This window comes from Ammodytes marinus (assembly GCF_949987685.1).
Source record: "Ammodytes marinus genome assembly, chromosome: 9".
Lineage (NCBI taxonomy): Eukaryota > Metazoa > Chordata > Actinopteri > Uranoscopiformes > Ammodytidae > Ammodytes > Ammodytes marinus.
In genome coordinates, this window is record NC_137213.1 from 10517735 (window position 1) to 10534619 (window position 16885).

Below are 16885 nucleotides of genomic sequence, written 5' to 3' on the forward strand. Positions count from 1 at the left end.
CTCTTCTGCTCATCACAACCTCCACTGCTACTGATGCAGCCGCTCTGGTCAGAGATGATCTTCAGAAACTGCCTCCTGATGTGGTAAGAAGGTCTTGTTGTAAGGATGACCTTGATTTTCTCATTGGACAGTAAATGTCAAACATGTCATGTGACTGAGAGAGAGAGAGAGAGAGAGAGAGAGAGAGAGAGAGAGAGAGAGAGAGAGAGAGAGAGAGAGACAGACAGACAAAGCTGAAAAACAAGGGTTTGGTTACTTATTTATTTTTTTGCACTTGTTCATTATACAAAGGTGGAGTCAGCGATTCTGGAGAATGCTTGTTTTCAAAATCACTTTTTGTCAAAATCAGTGATTATTTACGTGCTGTGTGTGCGCTTGAGAATAATCTGGTGTTAATACACAGCCTAGACTTTGGAAACTGGTACATGCAAACAAGGGGTATCTTAACAAAACGTGGCAATGGTAGCTACTAGCGACATGACAGTTTTTAGAGCCTAGTCCTCGATTTTTTTTCAGTGGGCACACAGTACAGACAGGTAGCGATCATGTGGACTAAAAAGTGATTTTGACAACAAGCACAGCATTGCTGACTCCACCTTTATTTAAGGGATTACAAAATCAAAAAGTTAAGGTTGTTGTGTGTGTATATATATATAATGTAGTGGTGGGCCGTTATCGGCGTTAACGTGCTGCGTTAACGCAAAACTCTTATCGGCGATAAAAAAAATATCGCCGTTAATCTCTTATTCCACCTCCTGTTCGGCTCAGGGGAGATGGTTCCCTCCAGGGCCGATGGCTGTTCGCCGTCAGGGTGAACCCCCTTCCGTGTGTTCTCTGGTCGGGTAATAATAGCCGGGGGCCGTTGTTGACACTTGAGGAGCCTTTATTGCAGGAGCGAAGCTTCTCTCACACACCCGCCGCTCTCTCTCTCCATCACTTGCCCACGACACACACCACCTGGCTGCAGGATCGCTAATGTAACACTCAGCGCCAAACCCCCTTCACAAATCTGTCTATTCAATGTTTACTTATGAATGTATCCATGTACGTAACTCTGACATGTACATAACTTAATTTATTGTTAATAATATGGTCTGTTTATAAATTCGGCATATGATTAAAGCATCTAAACTCCCGTAATCATGTTAAACGTTTACTGTTTTTAAGTTATTAATGCCACTCGCTCCCGCAGATACACAGCAGAGGGAAGTCTTATATTCAGCCATTGCTAAAGGGAGTGCTGTATTATGGAACGGCCTCTGTGGTACGAAATTCCAGTCTCAACAATGTTTCCTACACGAAATTATAACTCTAGCGTCTACAGCCCGTTGTTTTCATGTAGTGTAACTTGTGTAATGTGTTACATTATTCAGCTGTTGCCGTGATGTCGGCTAACGCTGATGCTAATGATAACTAGCTCTCCGTCGCACAATAGACTGTAGGTTGGTGTTGCAGCCAGCTGTTAGGTGAAGCGCTGTCCCACAGGTAAAAGCCATGGACCTATAAAGCCTGTCCAATATTCACTCTAGTCCAGCTTCTTGAAAAGTTTATAAGGACTTTATTATTTATGTAAAAATTATATTTAATGTTTCACTTGAAGCACAAAAGTAATGGCTTTATTTTCTGTTATAGCCTACAGCCTACCCAACAAATTAGTTTTTTCGTTTTTTTTAAGCACAAAAAACAGTGCAATGTTGTGATTTTTAGCCTTATATCTGATTAAATTGTTAGAATATTATTTGTTCGCAATAATTAGACACTCGTTCTGATGACGAAATGAAAGCCACCTGGCTTGAGAAACACGTTCTCAAAGACTTACTTTGAGTCATTATTTAGGGAGCACACACATATTATGAATGAATTCAAATGAGCCATTTTAATCTAGATTAATCTAGATTAATTCCAAAATTAATCTAGATTAATCTAGATTAAAACAATTAATCTATGCCCACCTCTAATATAATGCTATGTGTTTGTTTTCATTTTATTGTAGATGCAACCTGCAGCCAAAAGAGGTTGGTACGGCTGTTGGGGACGACCGGGAGCGTGCAGCGGTTTAAAACCGGTAAGCTTCTTTACATTGAGTCTGTCTTTCATGCACTATGTTAGGAAACTACACTTTGAAAAAAAAAGTCACTATGCTCATCAGGTTAGATGAGAATTGATGGTTTAGTTTTCACGTTATTTAAATGACAGTACTTCTCTCACTGTCTCAATTCAAAGGGGCTTTAATGGCATGGAAGTTTAAATAACAATGTTGCCAATGCATCAAAATACAATTTGTCCAAATATCCGACAGTACACAATAAACAGTAATATGAACATTAACTCTCTCTCTCTCTCTCTCCTGCTGTTTAGCCGCCTCCCAAAGATCAACCCAACCTCAGCTTACTTCTGAAGAAAATAAAGAAACCGTCAGCAGTTTGAACCTTTTCCAGGCCTTTTTTGAGGCGCAGAAATGAATATGTCGTATCGTGCAGTGCTTTTGAAATTTGGATCACAATGCAAATCGCTTGATTACAAAATAAAACATTTAAATCAGATATTGTGTGGTGTTCTGCTTGGCACACAGTTCCTGATGGATCTTGAACAGCAAAGCTCTCAACCCTCAGTTTGTTTCCTCTGAGACTAATGTCATCACAGTTTTTGCACCGGATCACACAAAGTTGTCTATATTTCACGACTCTAAAAGTTGAGATCAATGAATCATTGAATTATTAAAGGGCTTCCACATAAACTGGTCTTTCAACATTTACTAGTATATTCTACAGTGTTCCCTATAAATTGTAATTGTACCCCCATATTTTAAAAGACGTTGTTTGGTTTCACACATTTCTTTAAAGTTATGCTACAGTTTAGAAGCTACATCAACTTCCTATGTACTAATTGACAACACTTCATATGTTTTCGACATGCTGCAGTCTCAAGGTGGATAAATCTAATCGTTATTTTGTCCCACGTGCATTATGTGACCACAAGATGGAGTCAGTCAGCCTTCATTACTTATGTACAAAACCATGTGTTTGTTTCTTAAGCCTCCATCTTTGATAGCATTCTTCATGTTTAGAGATATTATAACATTAAAAAGGTTTTGTTGGTTTGACATCAACTCAGGATGTAATATGGAACAGATTCTCCATGAGGATTATTACATTTTTAACTGATTGCAAAATAGTCAAAACTCCCTCTTTATTTCCCTCCTCTTTCTTCACATGGCAGAGTTTTTTTGGGCAGTTAGTTTATAAATATGAGTGTGTTTCTCAGCTGTATCAGCCTTTTTACTTCATCAGCCATGGACAGACCTCTGCTGCTGCTGCTGCTGCTGCTGTTGAGTCTACAGGTTTCATTGCTCCTCACAGCCGTCTCTTCTACCGACGCAGACGCTCTGATGACATGATCAACAACAACAGTCTCTGGATCTGGTAAGAGGAACCATAGGTCCAATGGAGGTGTCAGCAATTCTGGAGAACGCTTGTTGTCAAAATCACTTGGTCAATCCATTGGTAATCCACAGCCATAGGTTCTGTAAACTGGTATGTAAACAAAGGGTAAGTAAACAAAGGGGACCCACTGTAGCTATAGCAATTTACAGAGCCTAGGCTGTGCATTAACATTGGATTTTTTTTCTTCCAGCGAACACACAGTATGGACAGCAGATCGTTAGGAAAAATTCAAGGATTTTGACAAAAAGTGATTTTGACAACATGCATTCTCCAGAATTGCTGACTCCCCCTTTAATGCAAGTGACTTTAAACACATAACATATGTGCACAATAATGGCGGATTCCTCCTGATTGTGTTGCAGCTCAAGAGGGTGAGTGTCCAGATCAGAGAAAAGAGCCGACAAAGAGGTGAACGACGAGCACCCAACTGTTATCGAAGGCCAGGTGGTTGTTCGATAATGGGCAAAATGTACTTGATTTTTCAGTTTTTCCAAATTTTAAGTAAAATGGAACTTATCTGGAGGAATGTGATTATTGAAAACCAGTCAATAAGTTTGTTATGTGCTGATCAAAGTTGTGATATAAAATCAATAATAAATTGTGTTCCACATCAGATCGAAGGAAACAGGAATAGCAAAGGTAAAGAAAACTTATTTACAACAAATGAGTGGCTCAAGTCTGTGATACCAAGTGTGTGGATGGATGAATGAATGTGTGAGCCCTGGGGCCTGTTGCATAAAACCAATATAAGGGATTAACCTAGGATATTTCGGTTATCCTGGCTTGCGTTTGCCATGATCCGGTTGCATAAAAGCGAAGGGACATAAGTTACCATGGAGATTTAACCTTTAAACGTAAAGGATAAACTTATTCTGTTGCCTGATTGGCTCAGTCAGCTGTCACTCCGATCTGAAATCAAGGTGTTTAACAGTTATTCCATGATCTTCTGTGTACTGCTTTATTTTCATTAGCCTGTTTTAAGGTACCACATAAAAGACTGCTTTGTCATTTAGTTAAATAGTTCTTCTTTTTTATTTATTTAACCTAAACCATTTATAAATTAACTTAATTATAATTAGATTAAGATGCAATGATATAAATTATAATAATTTATGTGATAGTCTGTTCATATTGCAGGCTATATTTATACAATTGATTATAGATGGCAGATGACGTTGCATATGTGGGTCAAATAAATTAACGCTTAAAGGCCTACTTCACCGGTTTGAATATGAAGGTGTATTGAATTCTGAGATCCTATGTAGTATAAATGTGCAAAAAAAAATGAAATTGGTTCATCCTAGCCTGAGAAAAGGCAGAAAGAGTGTTTTTTTAACCCTATATTAATCTTACTGTGACATCACAGTAAGATAAATATAGGGTTAAAAAAAAAACCTTACTTTGTAAATATTACTGTGATTTCTCCTGCTGTGACATCACAGTAATATTTACAAAGTAATTTTTTTTTTAACCCTATATTTATCTTACTGTGATGTCACAGTAAGATTAATATAGGGTTAAAAAAAACACTCTTTCTGCCTTTTCTCAGGCTAGGATGAACCGATTTTTTTTTTTTTTTGCACATTTATACTACATAGGATCTCAGAATTCAATACACCTTCATATTCCCACCGGTGAAGTAGGCCTTTAATAACTATATTGCGGTGCATCTATAACAAAATTCAATATCAATGGAAAATTCCTTTTTTCTGTAATTGAATTCAAAAAGTGACACTTCAATATATTCTATAAATTCATTACACATGAAGTGAAATTAATCTAGAATAAACATACTTTTCAGAAGGTCGACATTTCTGTATTATACATCCTTTTTCTGATTGGTTGTATGTAATATTCTAATATTTTTAAATACTGGATTTTTTATTCCATGATCAATCAATCATCCAAAAAAAAGGCCTTACATATTTCACTTTGTGTAATGAATCTATGAAAGTTTCACTTTTTGAATGGACTTTCCATGATATTAAATTTTTTAGATGCACCTGCAGACTGCTCACTGTCAACTATGTTATCATAAAACAATGCAGGGACATCAAGATCATTCAGCAGACAATACATCTTCTGTATGAAATGAACTGCCCCCTGACTTACGGTTTAAACTACGAGGCATTGTGGGAAAATGGGCCGTCTTTTCCATTTTTACATCAGTAAATCTGTTTTCGATCTCTGAGAGAGAGGGGGGGGGGGATGACATGCAGTAAAGGTCCACGGGTCGGACTTGTACCCGCGACCACTGCAACGAAGGCCAGAGCCAATATGGTACGTGCTCTATCCACTATGCCACCGGAGCACCCCGCATATTTAGCAATTATAAGCAGAATATGAAAATATATATTATATTTTATAACACATTGCGATGCAGTTTTGCAGAGATACACGTGTTTATCATTATTCACAATTTATCACCTCTGAAGACATATTTAACAATATAACTGCTTTACATTATAACATTGGTGAAATTGACATTTTGTTTCCTTTTTAATCTATATTAAATATTATAGGTTTTATGTAAACAGATGATGACTATTGTAATGTTTTAACCTGGTTCAGAACTCGCCTTCTTTTATTCTTTGATTTAAAGCACTTCATGAACTTGTTTTGAAAGGTGCTACTACTGCTATATAAGTAAAGTTATAATTTCTTATATCAGTCATGATCTGATTATACAGCCAGCTCCAGCAATGGGTGTCCACAGGAGGAGTGTGTTATAAACCATGTTTATGTGCTGCTTATGAATACTAAAGGGTGCACTTAAAGTAAAGTGCATCATGTTTCCTTTATCTTCTTAAAGGCAGAAGAAGAGGCTGTGCAACTCAGAACAATGATCAAACAAAAAGACAAACAAGGATCCAACTGTATTTGGAGACCTGGACGATGTGGATTGACCCACTCGGTGAGTTTAGTTCATTGGATGACTATTATAAAAAACATAGTTTACATCTAAATAAATGATTAGTCTGTGGAAAACAGTGGTACATATATTTTCTTCTTCTCCTGGGATTACATTTGAATAGCATGACGTTTTTGTTCCTAACAGACTTCGCCCAGGAGTTCACTCGGCCATTATGTCAAGATGAGGCCAAGTTAAAGAGAGATCATGCCAACTACTGTATATGTGGACATAAAGGAAGAACCTTTCGTACAGCTATTTTTTTCATTTTCAGTAATTAAAACATAAAAGTTTGTAGTTAGCAAGTGTAACATGTTCTTAGTAAGGGCAGAATTTCATAAATAAAGGTCTATTTTTTTAGCAAGATATTTGGTCAAAAAACTGTCCCTGGCCTCCCTACAAGCCAATTAATGTAATTTAGTGTTTTTTTGTTTGTAGGTATTTTGAGTTTTTTTTTGTTATAGTCCTGCACACATCATATTAAAGTTTGTGTTCTACAGCACAAAAATACACATCAAATAAAAAAGTCTTAGTAACCAATTTCACAGAGTCATTGTTTCTTAGAAACATAAGCATGTTCCCGGCTGCCTTCTTAGAATAAACATTTAAGAGCTTTCTGTGAAGGTTTAGTCAATATAAAACCCACAACATATTTAAGTCCTTTTCACTGATGGTAAACAACTTTAAACCTGATATTTTGCCAACATTCAATAGGAGGAGAATAATACACATAATTATATACACTTCCATGTAAAAATTTCAAGTCACGATCATCCTGGCCAAAATAATTGTTTATTATTGTTAATAATTATTTTATTATCCTAATAATCATCGAACTATTCTTAAAATGGCATTTAAAGACATAGTTCAACATTTTAATTGTTATCTTTTTGCCTCACTCTCCGGCTCAACAAAAGGTGACAGAAACAATTCCTGTTATGTGGATGCATTTTTGATTTAGAAAATGACATATCTTCTAAAAATATAGAGCGCTACATAACGTGGTAAATAAAAAAGTCCCAATTAGCACACACACAGGAGCGTTTAGTGATGTTGTAAAGTTTATCTTTTGACTTGCTACCCTTGACTACCCTTTGTTACTACTTTTTTAGTAAAAAACAATCAAACAATCTATTAGAATTAACTTTTCTTATGGGGATAAAATGGGCAAGCTGAGACTTCAGGCATGGTGACAGGTTTAGAATTAAGATACGACTGTAAAGATGCCGCATCCGCTCCTTGAGGCGTTTCAAGATAAATCAGGAAATCACTAAAAGACTAGTTAGTCGGCAAGATGGACAGCGTTTAAGTAAACCTACTTGAAAGTTATATATGTGTATATTTTCAATATTTTCTTCAACAACAGAAAAAAGAAAGAAAAGATAAATGTTTTTCATCATCATCATCATCAACTTCAACCGCTTATCCGAAATCGGGCTGCCCCCGCGATGTTTTTATGTTACCAAAATAATTTCACAGTGAAAAACTAGAATCCTGTGTGTGTGTGTGTGTGTGTGTGTGTGTGTGTGTGTGTGTGTGTGTGTTTTTCTGTGCTCAGAAACCATTGGCCAAGGTCATACAGAGCATAGGAAAAAAGTGTTTAAAAAAAAACAGAATCAATGTGCCAAATCTTGAAGGATTAAAACTGAAAGGTAACATTCCACATTCCTCAGGGTTTTATCTGCAGTTTGGTTATAAATACTGTGGGTTCTGGATGACACCACAGGTCCATGCTCCATGACTATAATATAATAAATACATATAATTTTTTTGTGCAGGTTAAACTTTGGGTAACTTACTACACTCAACTTTCTGTTTACTGTATTGGTAATTGTTTGTGATGTTCCTCTGCTGCTATTCATTTCTGCCTTTGTCTCAGTTTGAACATGTCCATGCAGGTTTAAAATACAGAAATGGTTTCTTCAATAAACGCCTCAAACCAACGGTTTGGTTGTGAATTTCCTTTTTTTTCTCTCTCTCTTCTTCTCTATGACTCATCCTGTGTTTATAGAGAGTGTGTGTGTGTGTCTGTGTGTGTTAATGCGAGCTGGATTTCAAACTGGACTGATTCCCAGCTCTCCAGCCAGAGACGCAGAGCAGAGACTGGAGACTGGAGACGGTAAGACCTGTTTCTGAACTGATTATTGAATGTCATTTTTGAGACACTTGACAATCTAGTTTAAATGAAAACAAATAAACATCTAGTGAGTATTTTTCCAGCATGTTCTCTGTGTCATAATAGGTTTGGAGTATGGTGCATGTTTTGTATTTTTTATGTATCTAATCAGTAGGGACGAAAGAAGTATTCACACCTTTTTTATGTAGGCCTACTACACTGTAGAACTACTACTTTAGAAGTTCAAGTCCCGAATTCAACATATTACTTAAACTATTAGCAAAAAGTACTTAAGAGTACAAAGAACATTGGAGTACGCTCAATGCTAAAAAAAATACACATGAGTGTTTTACATTTATATTGGATTATTGTTCCTGATGCATTCATGTGTCCTTAATATCTTACTGTTGCAATTGGTCGTGGACTCGTGGCGCAGCTGATTTGAATTATAAAATGTACTTTTGACCTGTTTAATAATATTTTAAATACAAAACGGGATGAACTTATAAAAGATTATGCAATCTTAGATTGTTGTATACGTTTATTATATTTGTGTACATATATTTAGTCTGTAAAGTCAATGAATGTGGTTGAGTAGAAAAGTAGTAAATGCATTAATTTGAAATTCTCAAGTGCAATAATTTAGAAAATGTACATCTCATTAAGGGGAGCTCCAGGAGAATTCAATAGTTTACACAATCTGCACTCTCTCACAAACTGTATCCTCCTCTGCCCTTTGCACCCATCAGACAGCTGCAGAGAGGCTGAGTGAACTTGCGGTATTTCTCAGCAGTGAAGGTTAAAAACAGGGAGGAACGGTTCAGGTCAGGACACATTATCCACTGTCAACACGGGATGTTGACATTGATGTTATCGCGGTGGGCAATTATTCGCCTGCAATCTCGAAACCATCCACGGACTTTGATGTATTTGAATGTTTTTTTCTTTCCTACACTAGAGGTTTGTTTCGTTTCCACATGCAGTATTTTCCTGGTTTTGGGGTCAGTTCTAAAATAGATATATTTCTTTGGTTTTTGTGAACTCATTACACTAAACTACAACATTTGATAATTTGTATTTGATTTAAGATATTTCCTTTGCCAATTAACTATTAGTACTATGTACACAACTATGGCCAAGGATGATTTTGTTTAAAGACAAGATGTGTTAGTGGTAAGCATCGGATGATATAAAATATTTCATGTCACGATTATAGCCAAAATAATTGCGATTCACAATCTTATCCTGTTAATGATACATAAATAAATAACATAACTTTTGTTCGGTATTTGGTCTCTGAAAAGTTTGGTAACTAAATCCTTTCGATATATCAGATGCCAAAGCTAAAGAAGCCATTTCACTGTGACTTGGCTTTAAATGTTACTTTCCACTCTAGGTTTTTAAATTGCTGCACAAGCAGTCTTGACAAACGATTTAAAATGTCCTCCCTCACAGCTTTAACCTGACCAGCATGGAAGTCTCGGAGGAGTACGACTACTACTACCATGAAAACATCAGCTACAACTTCAGCTACCATGACTACCCCTCCCTCTGCGAGAAGGCCGACATCCGTTCCTTTGCCGCCATCTTCCTTCCCATCATGTACGCCGTGTGTCTGGTGGTGGGACTGGCAGGGAACGGTCTGGTCGTAGCTGTCTACGCTTACCACAAACGCCTTAAGTCCATGACGGACGCCTTCCTGACGCACCTGGCCGTTGCAGATCTACTGCTGCTCTTCACGCTGCCTTTCTGGGCCATCGACGCCGCGCGGGGCTGGGAACTCGGGGACGCGCTGTGTAAGATGGTGTCGGCCTGTTATGCGGTGAACTTCACATGCTGCATGCTGCTGCTGGCCTGCATCAGCCTGGATCGCTACTTAGCAACGGAGAGGGCGCAAGGCAGAGGCCAAAGAGGATGGCTACAGAGGATATTCGCCAGGAGACACTGTTGGAAGGTGTGTTTAGTCGTTTGGGCGACAGCTTTCATCCTCGGTCTTCCTGATTTGATTCTCTCAGAAGTGCGATGGGCGTCCAATAGGAGCGTCTGTCTGGCTATCTACCCTGCATCAATGGCTGGAGCTGGGAAAGCCTTCCTGGAGATGGCAGAGGTGTTGCTAGGATTCCTGCTTCCTCTCGTAGTCATGGTGATCTGTTACTGGAGTGTTGGCCGGACAGTAAGCGGCCTCCCCATTGAGAGCAGAGGCAAGAAGTGGAAAGCTCTGCGTGTTCTGCTTACAGTAGTAGTGGTGTTTGTGGTAACCCAGTTGCCCTATAACGTGCTGAAGGTCTATCGAGCGATGGACACGGTCTACGCCTTGGTAACCCACTGTGGGACCAGTAAAGTGCTGGATCAAGCTGCACAGGTGACAGAGAGCTTGGCCCTCACTCACTGCTGCCTTAACCCGATCCTCTACGCCTTCATGGGCTCGTCCTTCAGGCAGCACATGATGGAAGTGGCCAAGGCGTTTGGCCAGAAGAGGAGGAGGAAAAAGAGGGAGAATTCTACAGAGGACCAAGGGATGGACATGTCATTTAACTCCCACAGCGCGTCCCAAGAGACAAACACATTTTCCGTATGAGTCACACCACTTGTGTGTCATGCCGAAAATCTTATGACTGAACATCACTTTTTCGGTTTAGTGGGGAGACACATATACATTTCTGGTTTTGAGAAAACAGAAGCAGCATGTGTGGAAAACATTAAGTGTTTCAGCATTTTCAACTGAAATTGAGTTGTTATTGGGTTTTCCTCCCTTGGTTTATAAGTGTAATATTGTTTATATCTGTTTTTACTTTCAAAAAAGAAAAAGTATATTTCTTTCTGTCGAGTGAGTGATTAATGTGTTGTTGCTTTGTTTGATGTTTAGTCATAAGTTTTATACTCTGGTCCAAAAGCAATATTTCTTTTTAACAGATTTTTTTATTGTTGACATTTCAATAAACTCTTTAAACTTTCCATTTAAACTAGAAAAAAAACAAGACCAAGAGTTTTCAGCTGTGCTAGTCTGATAGAGTACAGCTGCGGTACTTTGAGCTTATTTCTAACAGAATTATGTTTAGTAAGTAAGCTACACAGTATGTTTACCATCTTAGTTATGCAAGTTAGCATGCTAACATTTGCTAATTAGCACTAAAAACAAATCACGTCGTTTGCAGGTGTTTGTCCGTGCTACACTGGGTAGCACGGACACCGAACGTTCTCATGAACCGTTGGTAGTAGTTTCGCCCGTGTCGCAGATTGCACACTGCACTTTTGATGTAAATCGGCGAAATCCGTTGCTAAACAAACGAAAACTGGAAGATTTTGAGTTTGATGATAATGAGGAAGAGCTTGTGTGCTGTTAAAATCCCTCCTTGTTGCTTTGATGCCCAATCAAACCTCTGCGGCATCTGGCGCATAGTCACAATTTTCAGTTGGTACGCGGCGGGGGTCTGAGGCCACCGCACAGGCTCTCTGCGGTTCCGCGGAGCCTCTGCGCACGCGGTACCGCACAAGTATAATACAGCCTTTACGCGGGTAACGCGTGTAGTGCTAGGCCTTGTTTAAGAAAATTGTCCTTCAATCTTTGTAAAATATTTACTTCATTTACTTTAAAGGTGCAGTGTGTAATATGACATCATCAAGAAAGTTCTAGAATGCAACGCTCCCTGGGTAACCCCACCCCTTTTGAATAATAACAGAAGCTACAGTGGCCTTCAAGGACAAGAACAATTCTAAATTCTAAACAATGCACCTGATGACATTCCAAAAACATGGATGCCTCCATAAGACTTGCCCGCTCAATGGACAAAATGTAACATTAATATTTGTAATTCTCCGCTTAGGAGGATCATTCAGATTATTGGCAGAGGTGATTTTACACCAATGAGGACATATTTATGAATGAGGATATTGATTTTAGCTAATAAATGACTTAAAATGTTACACAGTGCCCCTTTAAATAAACCTTAAATAAGTGCTTGTCTAATGGATTTGTCTTGTATGGAAGTAAATGTGTGTCATAGGACTTTGAAAATAAAGCCACTGAATTTTAAGCTCCGAATATTTATGCATTGAAATAACGTATCTGTATTTTTTGCAGCATTGAAATAACGTATCGGAATTTTTTGCCTCTGAATTTAACTCATTACATTTTAAACAACTAATTTTCATCTTTATTTTACAATGTTCTCAAATTCAAAATCAAATATTCAACGTTCAAAAAATTCAACGTGCCTAATTCAACTGCAAAATCCCATGTATGAAATTCAAAGTAAAACTTTGGGGACCCAAGGAAGAGCAATCGATCATAGATGCTAGATCGCGTTCAACAAAGAAAGCGAGAGGGAATATTAGCTTGTTGCCTTGGATACCCCTGACTGATGCAGGAACCCAAATCAGGTTTTAGCCATGTCAAACGGCAACACAAGTCCAGACCTCAATACAATTGAGAATATCTGGAAAGACTTGAAAATTGCTGTTGACAGATGCTCTCCATCCAATCTGATGCTAAATCTGAATCTCAAGCTATTTTTTAAAGAAGAATGGGCAAAAATGTCAGTTTGTAGATGGGCAAAGCTGGTGGAGACATACCCCAAATAGATTTGCAGCTGTAATTGCAGCGATAGGTGGTTCTACAAAGCATTGACTCAGGGGGCTGAATACTTTTGCACACCACACTTTTCAGTTTTTTATTTATAAAAATAATTTAAAACCATGTTTCATTTTCATTCCACTTCACAATTATGCGCCACTTTGTGTTGGTCTATCACATAAAATCCCAATAAAATAAATGTACGCGTGTGGTTATAACGTGACTAAATGTCGAAAATATCAAGGGGTATGAATACTTTTACAAGGCACTGTATGCGATTCCCCCTCCATTTCTGCCTTTAAAATCAAGGCTCAAAACCCATCTGTACACCCTGGTTTTTCCTCCCCATTAACTATATTACCTCTGCACTACTATCTTTGTTTATATGTGAATGTCTGGGCTTTATGTCTTTTATTTTGGTTATTGTTATTTTACCTTAATTTTTTACCTACTGAATGCACTATGTTCAGCACGTTGGACAGCGCAAACTGTTATAAATGTGCTTTTATAAATACATTTCACTAAATTACTTACTTATAACTCACCCCAGGCCCTCTGGCACAAATCACCCCAACCCCAGAATTTGGATAATAAGCATGATGCAGCAGTTTAGGGCTGACATTGTGCTAACTATATAGACACAAAGTGAAGCATACTAAAGCACTAAAACATGTGTCAAATGTTTTCAAACGTGTCTATAATTGTTCAGACACAATAATCAAAACACCTTGATCATGGAAATTGTACTTTAAAAGGCAAAAAACTGTTTTTTGAGCTTAAATGTGCTTATATCTTATTCCATGTTTCTCCCTTCTTTACAAGATGAGTTAAATGGATGGCTCTTCTTAAAGATGAAGTAAGCGATTTATTTATGTTAATACAAATGTTAAATCACTCTTTATTCGTACAGTGATCACTTATATAGTGTGCTCGTTTCATAAAGCCAATCTCTCAGTCACTCAGTCACGCTGCATGTAATCGGCAAATAACATCTGTACAAAACCTGCTTTTTCCATATCAAGAACATTTCTAAACTCCGCCCATTCCTCACTTTCTCTGATGCAGAAAAACTCGTCCACGCCCTAATCTCCTCCAGGCTTGATTACTGTAACAGCCTGCTCATCGGCATACCCAACAAACACCTTCAGAAACTTCAATTCATTCAGAACTGTGCTGCCCGAACTCTGACGAAAACCCGCAAATACGACCACATCACCCCCATTCTTCAAGACCTCCATTGGCTCCCCATAACCTCAAGAATCCAATACAAAATCGCCCTCATCACCCACCTTTGCATCTACAGCAACGCCCCGCAATACCTCAAAGACCTCCTTACCCCTCACTCATCCACCCGTAACCTTCGGTCTCAAAGTACCAACCTCCTCCATCAGCCCCGCACACGACTCCGCACCATGGGAGACCGAGCTTTCTGCTTCGCTGCCCCCCACATCTGGAACTCCCTCCCTGAACACCTACGACAACCCCAGTCTGTGGTCACCTTTAAAAAAGGGCTTAGAACTTTTTTGTTTAGACAGGCTTTCCTAGGTCGTCCCTAGTTGTTTTTATTCTCTCTCTGCAATTTAATCTCTTAGCTGTTTTTCTACTACTGATTTTAACGTGTCTGATTTTATTTTCTCTTAGTCTTTTGTTTATTTTGTTTCTGGTTTCTGTAGCACTTTGAGATTACTTTATGAAAAGTGCTTTACAAATAAAATTTATTATTATTATTATTAAATAAACTTTTCAGGGATCCCGAAACTGGTATAACCGGCACCCGTCTGACAGATGGGAGAATATTTATGCGCCTACAATGGCGGAGCAGGTAAAAATCCTTCACAATGTCTGTTCTGATGGTTTTTATCATGTTTTATCACACTTATGGAGCTGAGATGATGCTAGATAACTCGCTGCTTGAAGACCGCAGTGCATTAATGTGGTGACGTAGGGACGAGGGAGGGCACCGCTAACTGCAGTAACTGACAGGAAGTTAGCTAAACTGACCATTCCGCTTACTGAACCTTTAAATATGTGGTCACATTTCCAATTTCTTCTATGGTTCTAGAAACAAAGGGTGGCACAACTTCCCCACCGGCACAACTCAGGCCACTCTCTCCCCTATATGTTTTTTTTTTTTAACAATACGTGTGTTAAACTTTATCTTGTTCCACAGACAAAAATCCACAGAAAAATTCAATCAAACCCTTTGCTGGATTGCTCAAACTTAAAAATGTGTTTTTTTGGGGTTGATCCAGATTGATGAGGTAACCGAAACTCCTCTAGTTTTTTTTTTTAAACACATGAGAAGAACAAATTAGATTAATATTTGAACCCAACATTCCTCATTACACAATATACAGGGTAATGAGAGAAGAAAAGAAGAAAAAAAATTGTGAAACTACGAATGAGCTGGAACTTTGATCTTTGTTACAACAGCTTGTTTGAAAGAATGTTTGTCTAAATACTCTCATTGACTTGATGTAACACACATGCAAAAACTATAAATTATGTTTGAAGTTGAACACAGTGTACTTTGTGATTGTTTATTTCTTAGCTCAAGATGATTTTGATTTCCTAACCCTAACCCAAACATATCAGAGACTTTTTTTTAAACTGGTGGTGTTGTGAGAGGGAGCATCCAGTCGTTATTTAACTCCCTTTCATAAGTGAAAGCCAAAGAGTTGTTGTTTCCTGAATTCCTCAGAACATCTGAGACACAGTTACTGCAGTGCACACATATTTTAAGTGTAGCAGATGGACACGTCTGCACAACAGACTGGAAGACAACCCATTCACAGAGTGATGATGAAACGTCATCAGTCATCAGTCTCTTTATAGTTACACATTGTTGTTTTTTTCCAATCACAAATGTTTTCCACTAAGACTAATTTAAAACATTTACTGCTCAGAGAGAGAGAGAGAGGGTTTGCATTCAAACACTTCAGTCCAGTATTAGCACACCCTAGTATCTGTTTAGATAAACTCAAGTACTATTTTGGCTTGAACTTTACAAAGTGGCTAGATTTTGAAATGCTTGATATAAAAGCTCAAAAAAGAACATTCAGTGCTTTATAAAGCATCAGTAGAATTTTAAAATGTGTTATTTGACTAAAAGGAAGGTACTGTCAAGATCTTTGAGAACTTTACTGATGTGGGCTATCCTGTTTTCAGTCAGGACTCATTCTGAAATGGCTTCAGCCCTCTGAACAACTGTAAAGACAGTGACAGAAGTCGAATAGAAGATAAACACATGGACAAATTTTTCTAAAAAATAAAAAAAAATCAGTCCATTATGTCTTAACACATTCTACAATCTCACAGTAGGCTGATTTTGTAATTGTCTTAATGTGGATGTTAACATTTAGGTCAATATCAATGACTGTACAAATATTTCAGCTTTGGTTTGTGACCTTAAGCTTATCAAAAGGTCTTGTGATCCAAGACAATTATGTGTTTTAAAATGCTACGATTTTTTGTTATTTCCATGGTTTCAGCTCGTGGGAGCATGTATAATGTTAAACCAAATAGGCCTGAGAATGAAGCCTTGGGGAACTCCTCATACCATCTGTAATCATTGATAGATAAAGTAATCTCTGTCCTTCAAATACAATAAATCAGTTTAGCAATGTGCCAGAAAGTCTCACCCAGTGTTAAAATCTGACTAGTAATGTGTTTTAGTCAACTATACTGAATGCATCGTTGTAGATATGATTAACACAAGCACTAAATCTCCTCCATAAATCTCAGTGCTGTGGTAAATATCTTGAGCGGAACCTGAACATGTTTTTCTTAAATGGGCCTTTTATGGGCTCAGTCTGCCAACAATAGCACAAAAAAGGCTCCCA

The 16885-nt window shown here is 38.0% G+C and overlaps 1 protein-coding gene and 1 long non-coding RNA gene across 2 annotated transcripts; both read left to right on the top strand.

Annotated features, from left to right (window-relative positions):
- The first annotated feature begins 3815 nt into the window (after window positions 1-3815).
- Window positions 3816-6342, top strand: LOC307255896. The gene is made up of 3 exons (XR_013845045.1): window positions 3816-3912; window positions 4058-4082; window positions 6256-6342. It is a non-coding gene; the product is annotated as an uncharacterized lncRNA (long non-coding RNA).
- A 2067-nt stretch (window positions 6343-8409) lies between these two features.
- On the top strand, window positions 8410-11048 carry ackr4a (atypical chemokine receptor 4a; the record flags this gene model as incomplete). Its single annotated transcript, XM_080033831.1, has 2 exons — window positions 8410-8473; window positions 9926-11048. Exon 2 carries the CDS (start codon window positions 9942-9944, stop codon window positions 11046-11048), a length of 1107 nt encoding a protein of 368 aa, XP_079889957.1. The 5' UTR covers window positions 8410-8473; window positions 9926-9941.
- Window positions 11049-16885: the final 5837 nt, after the last annotated feature.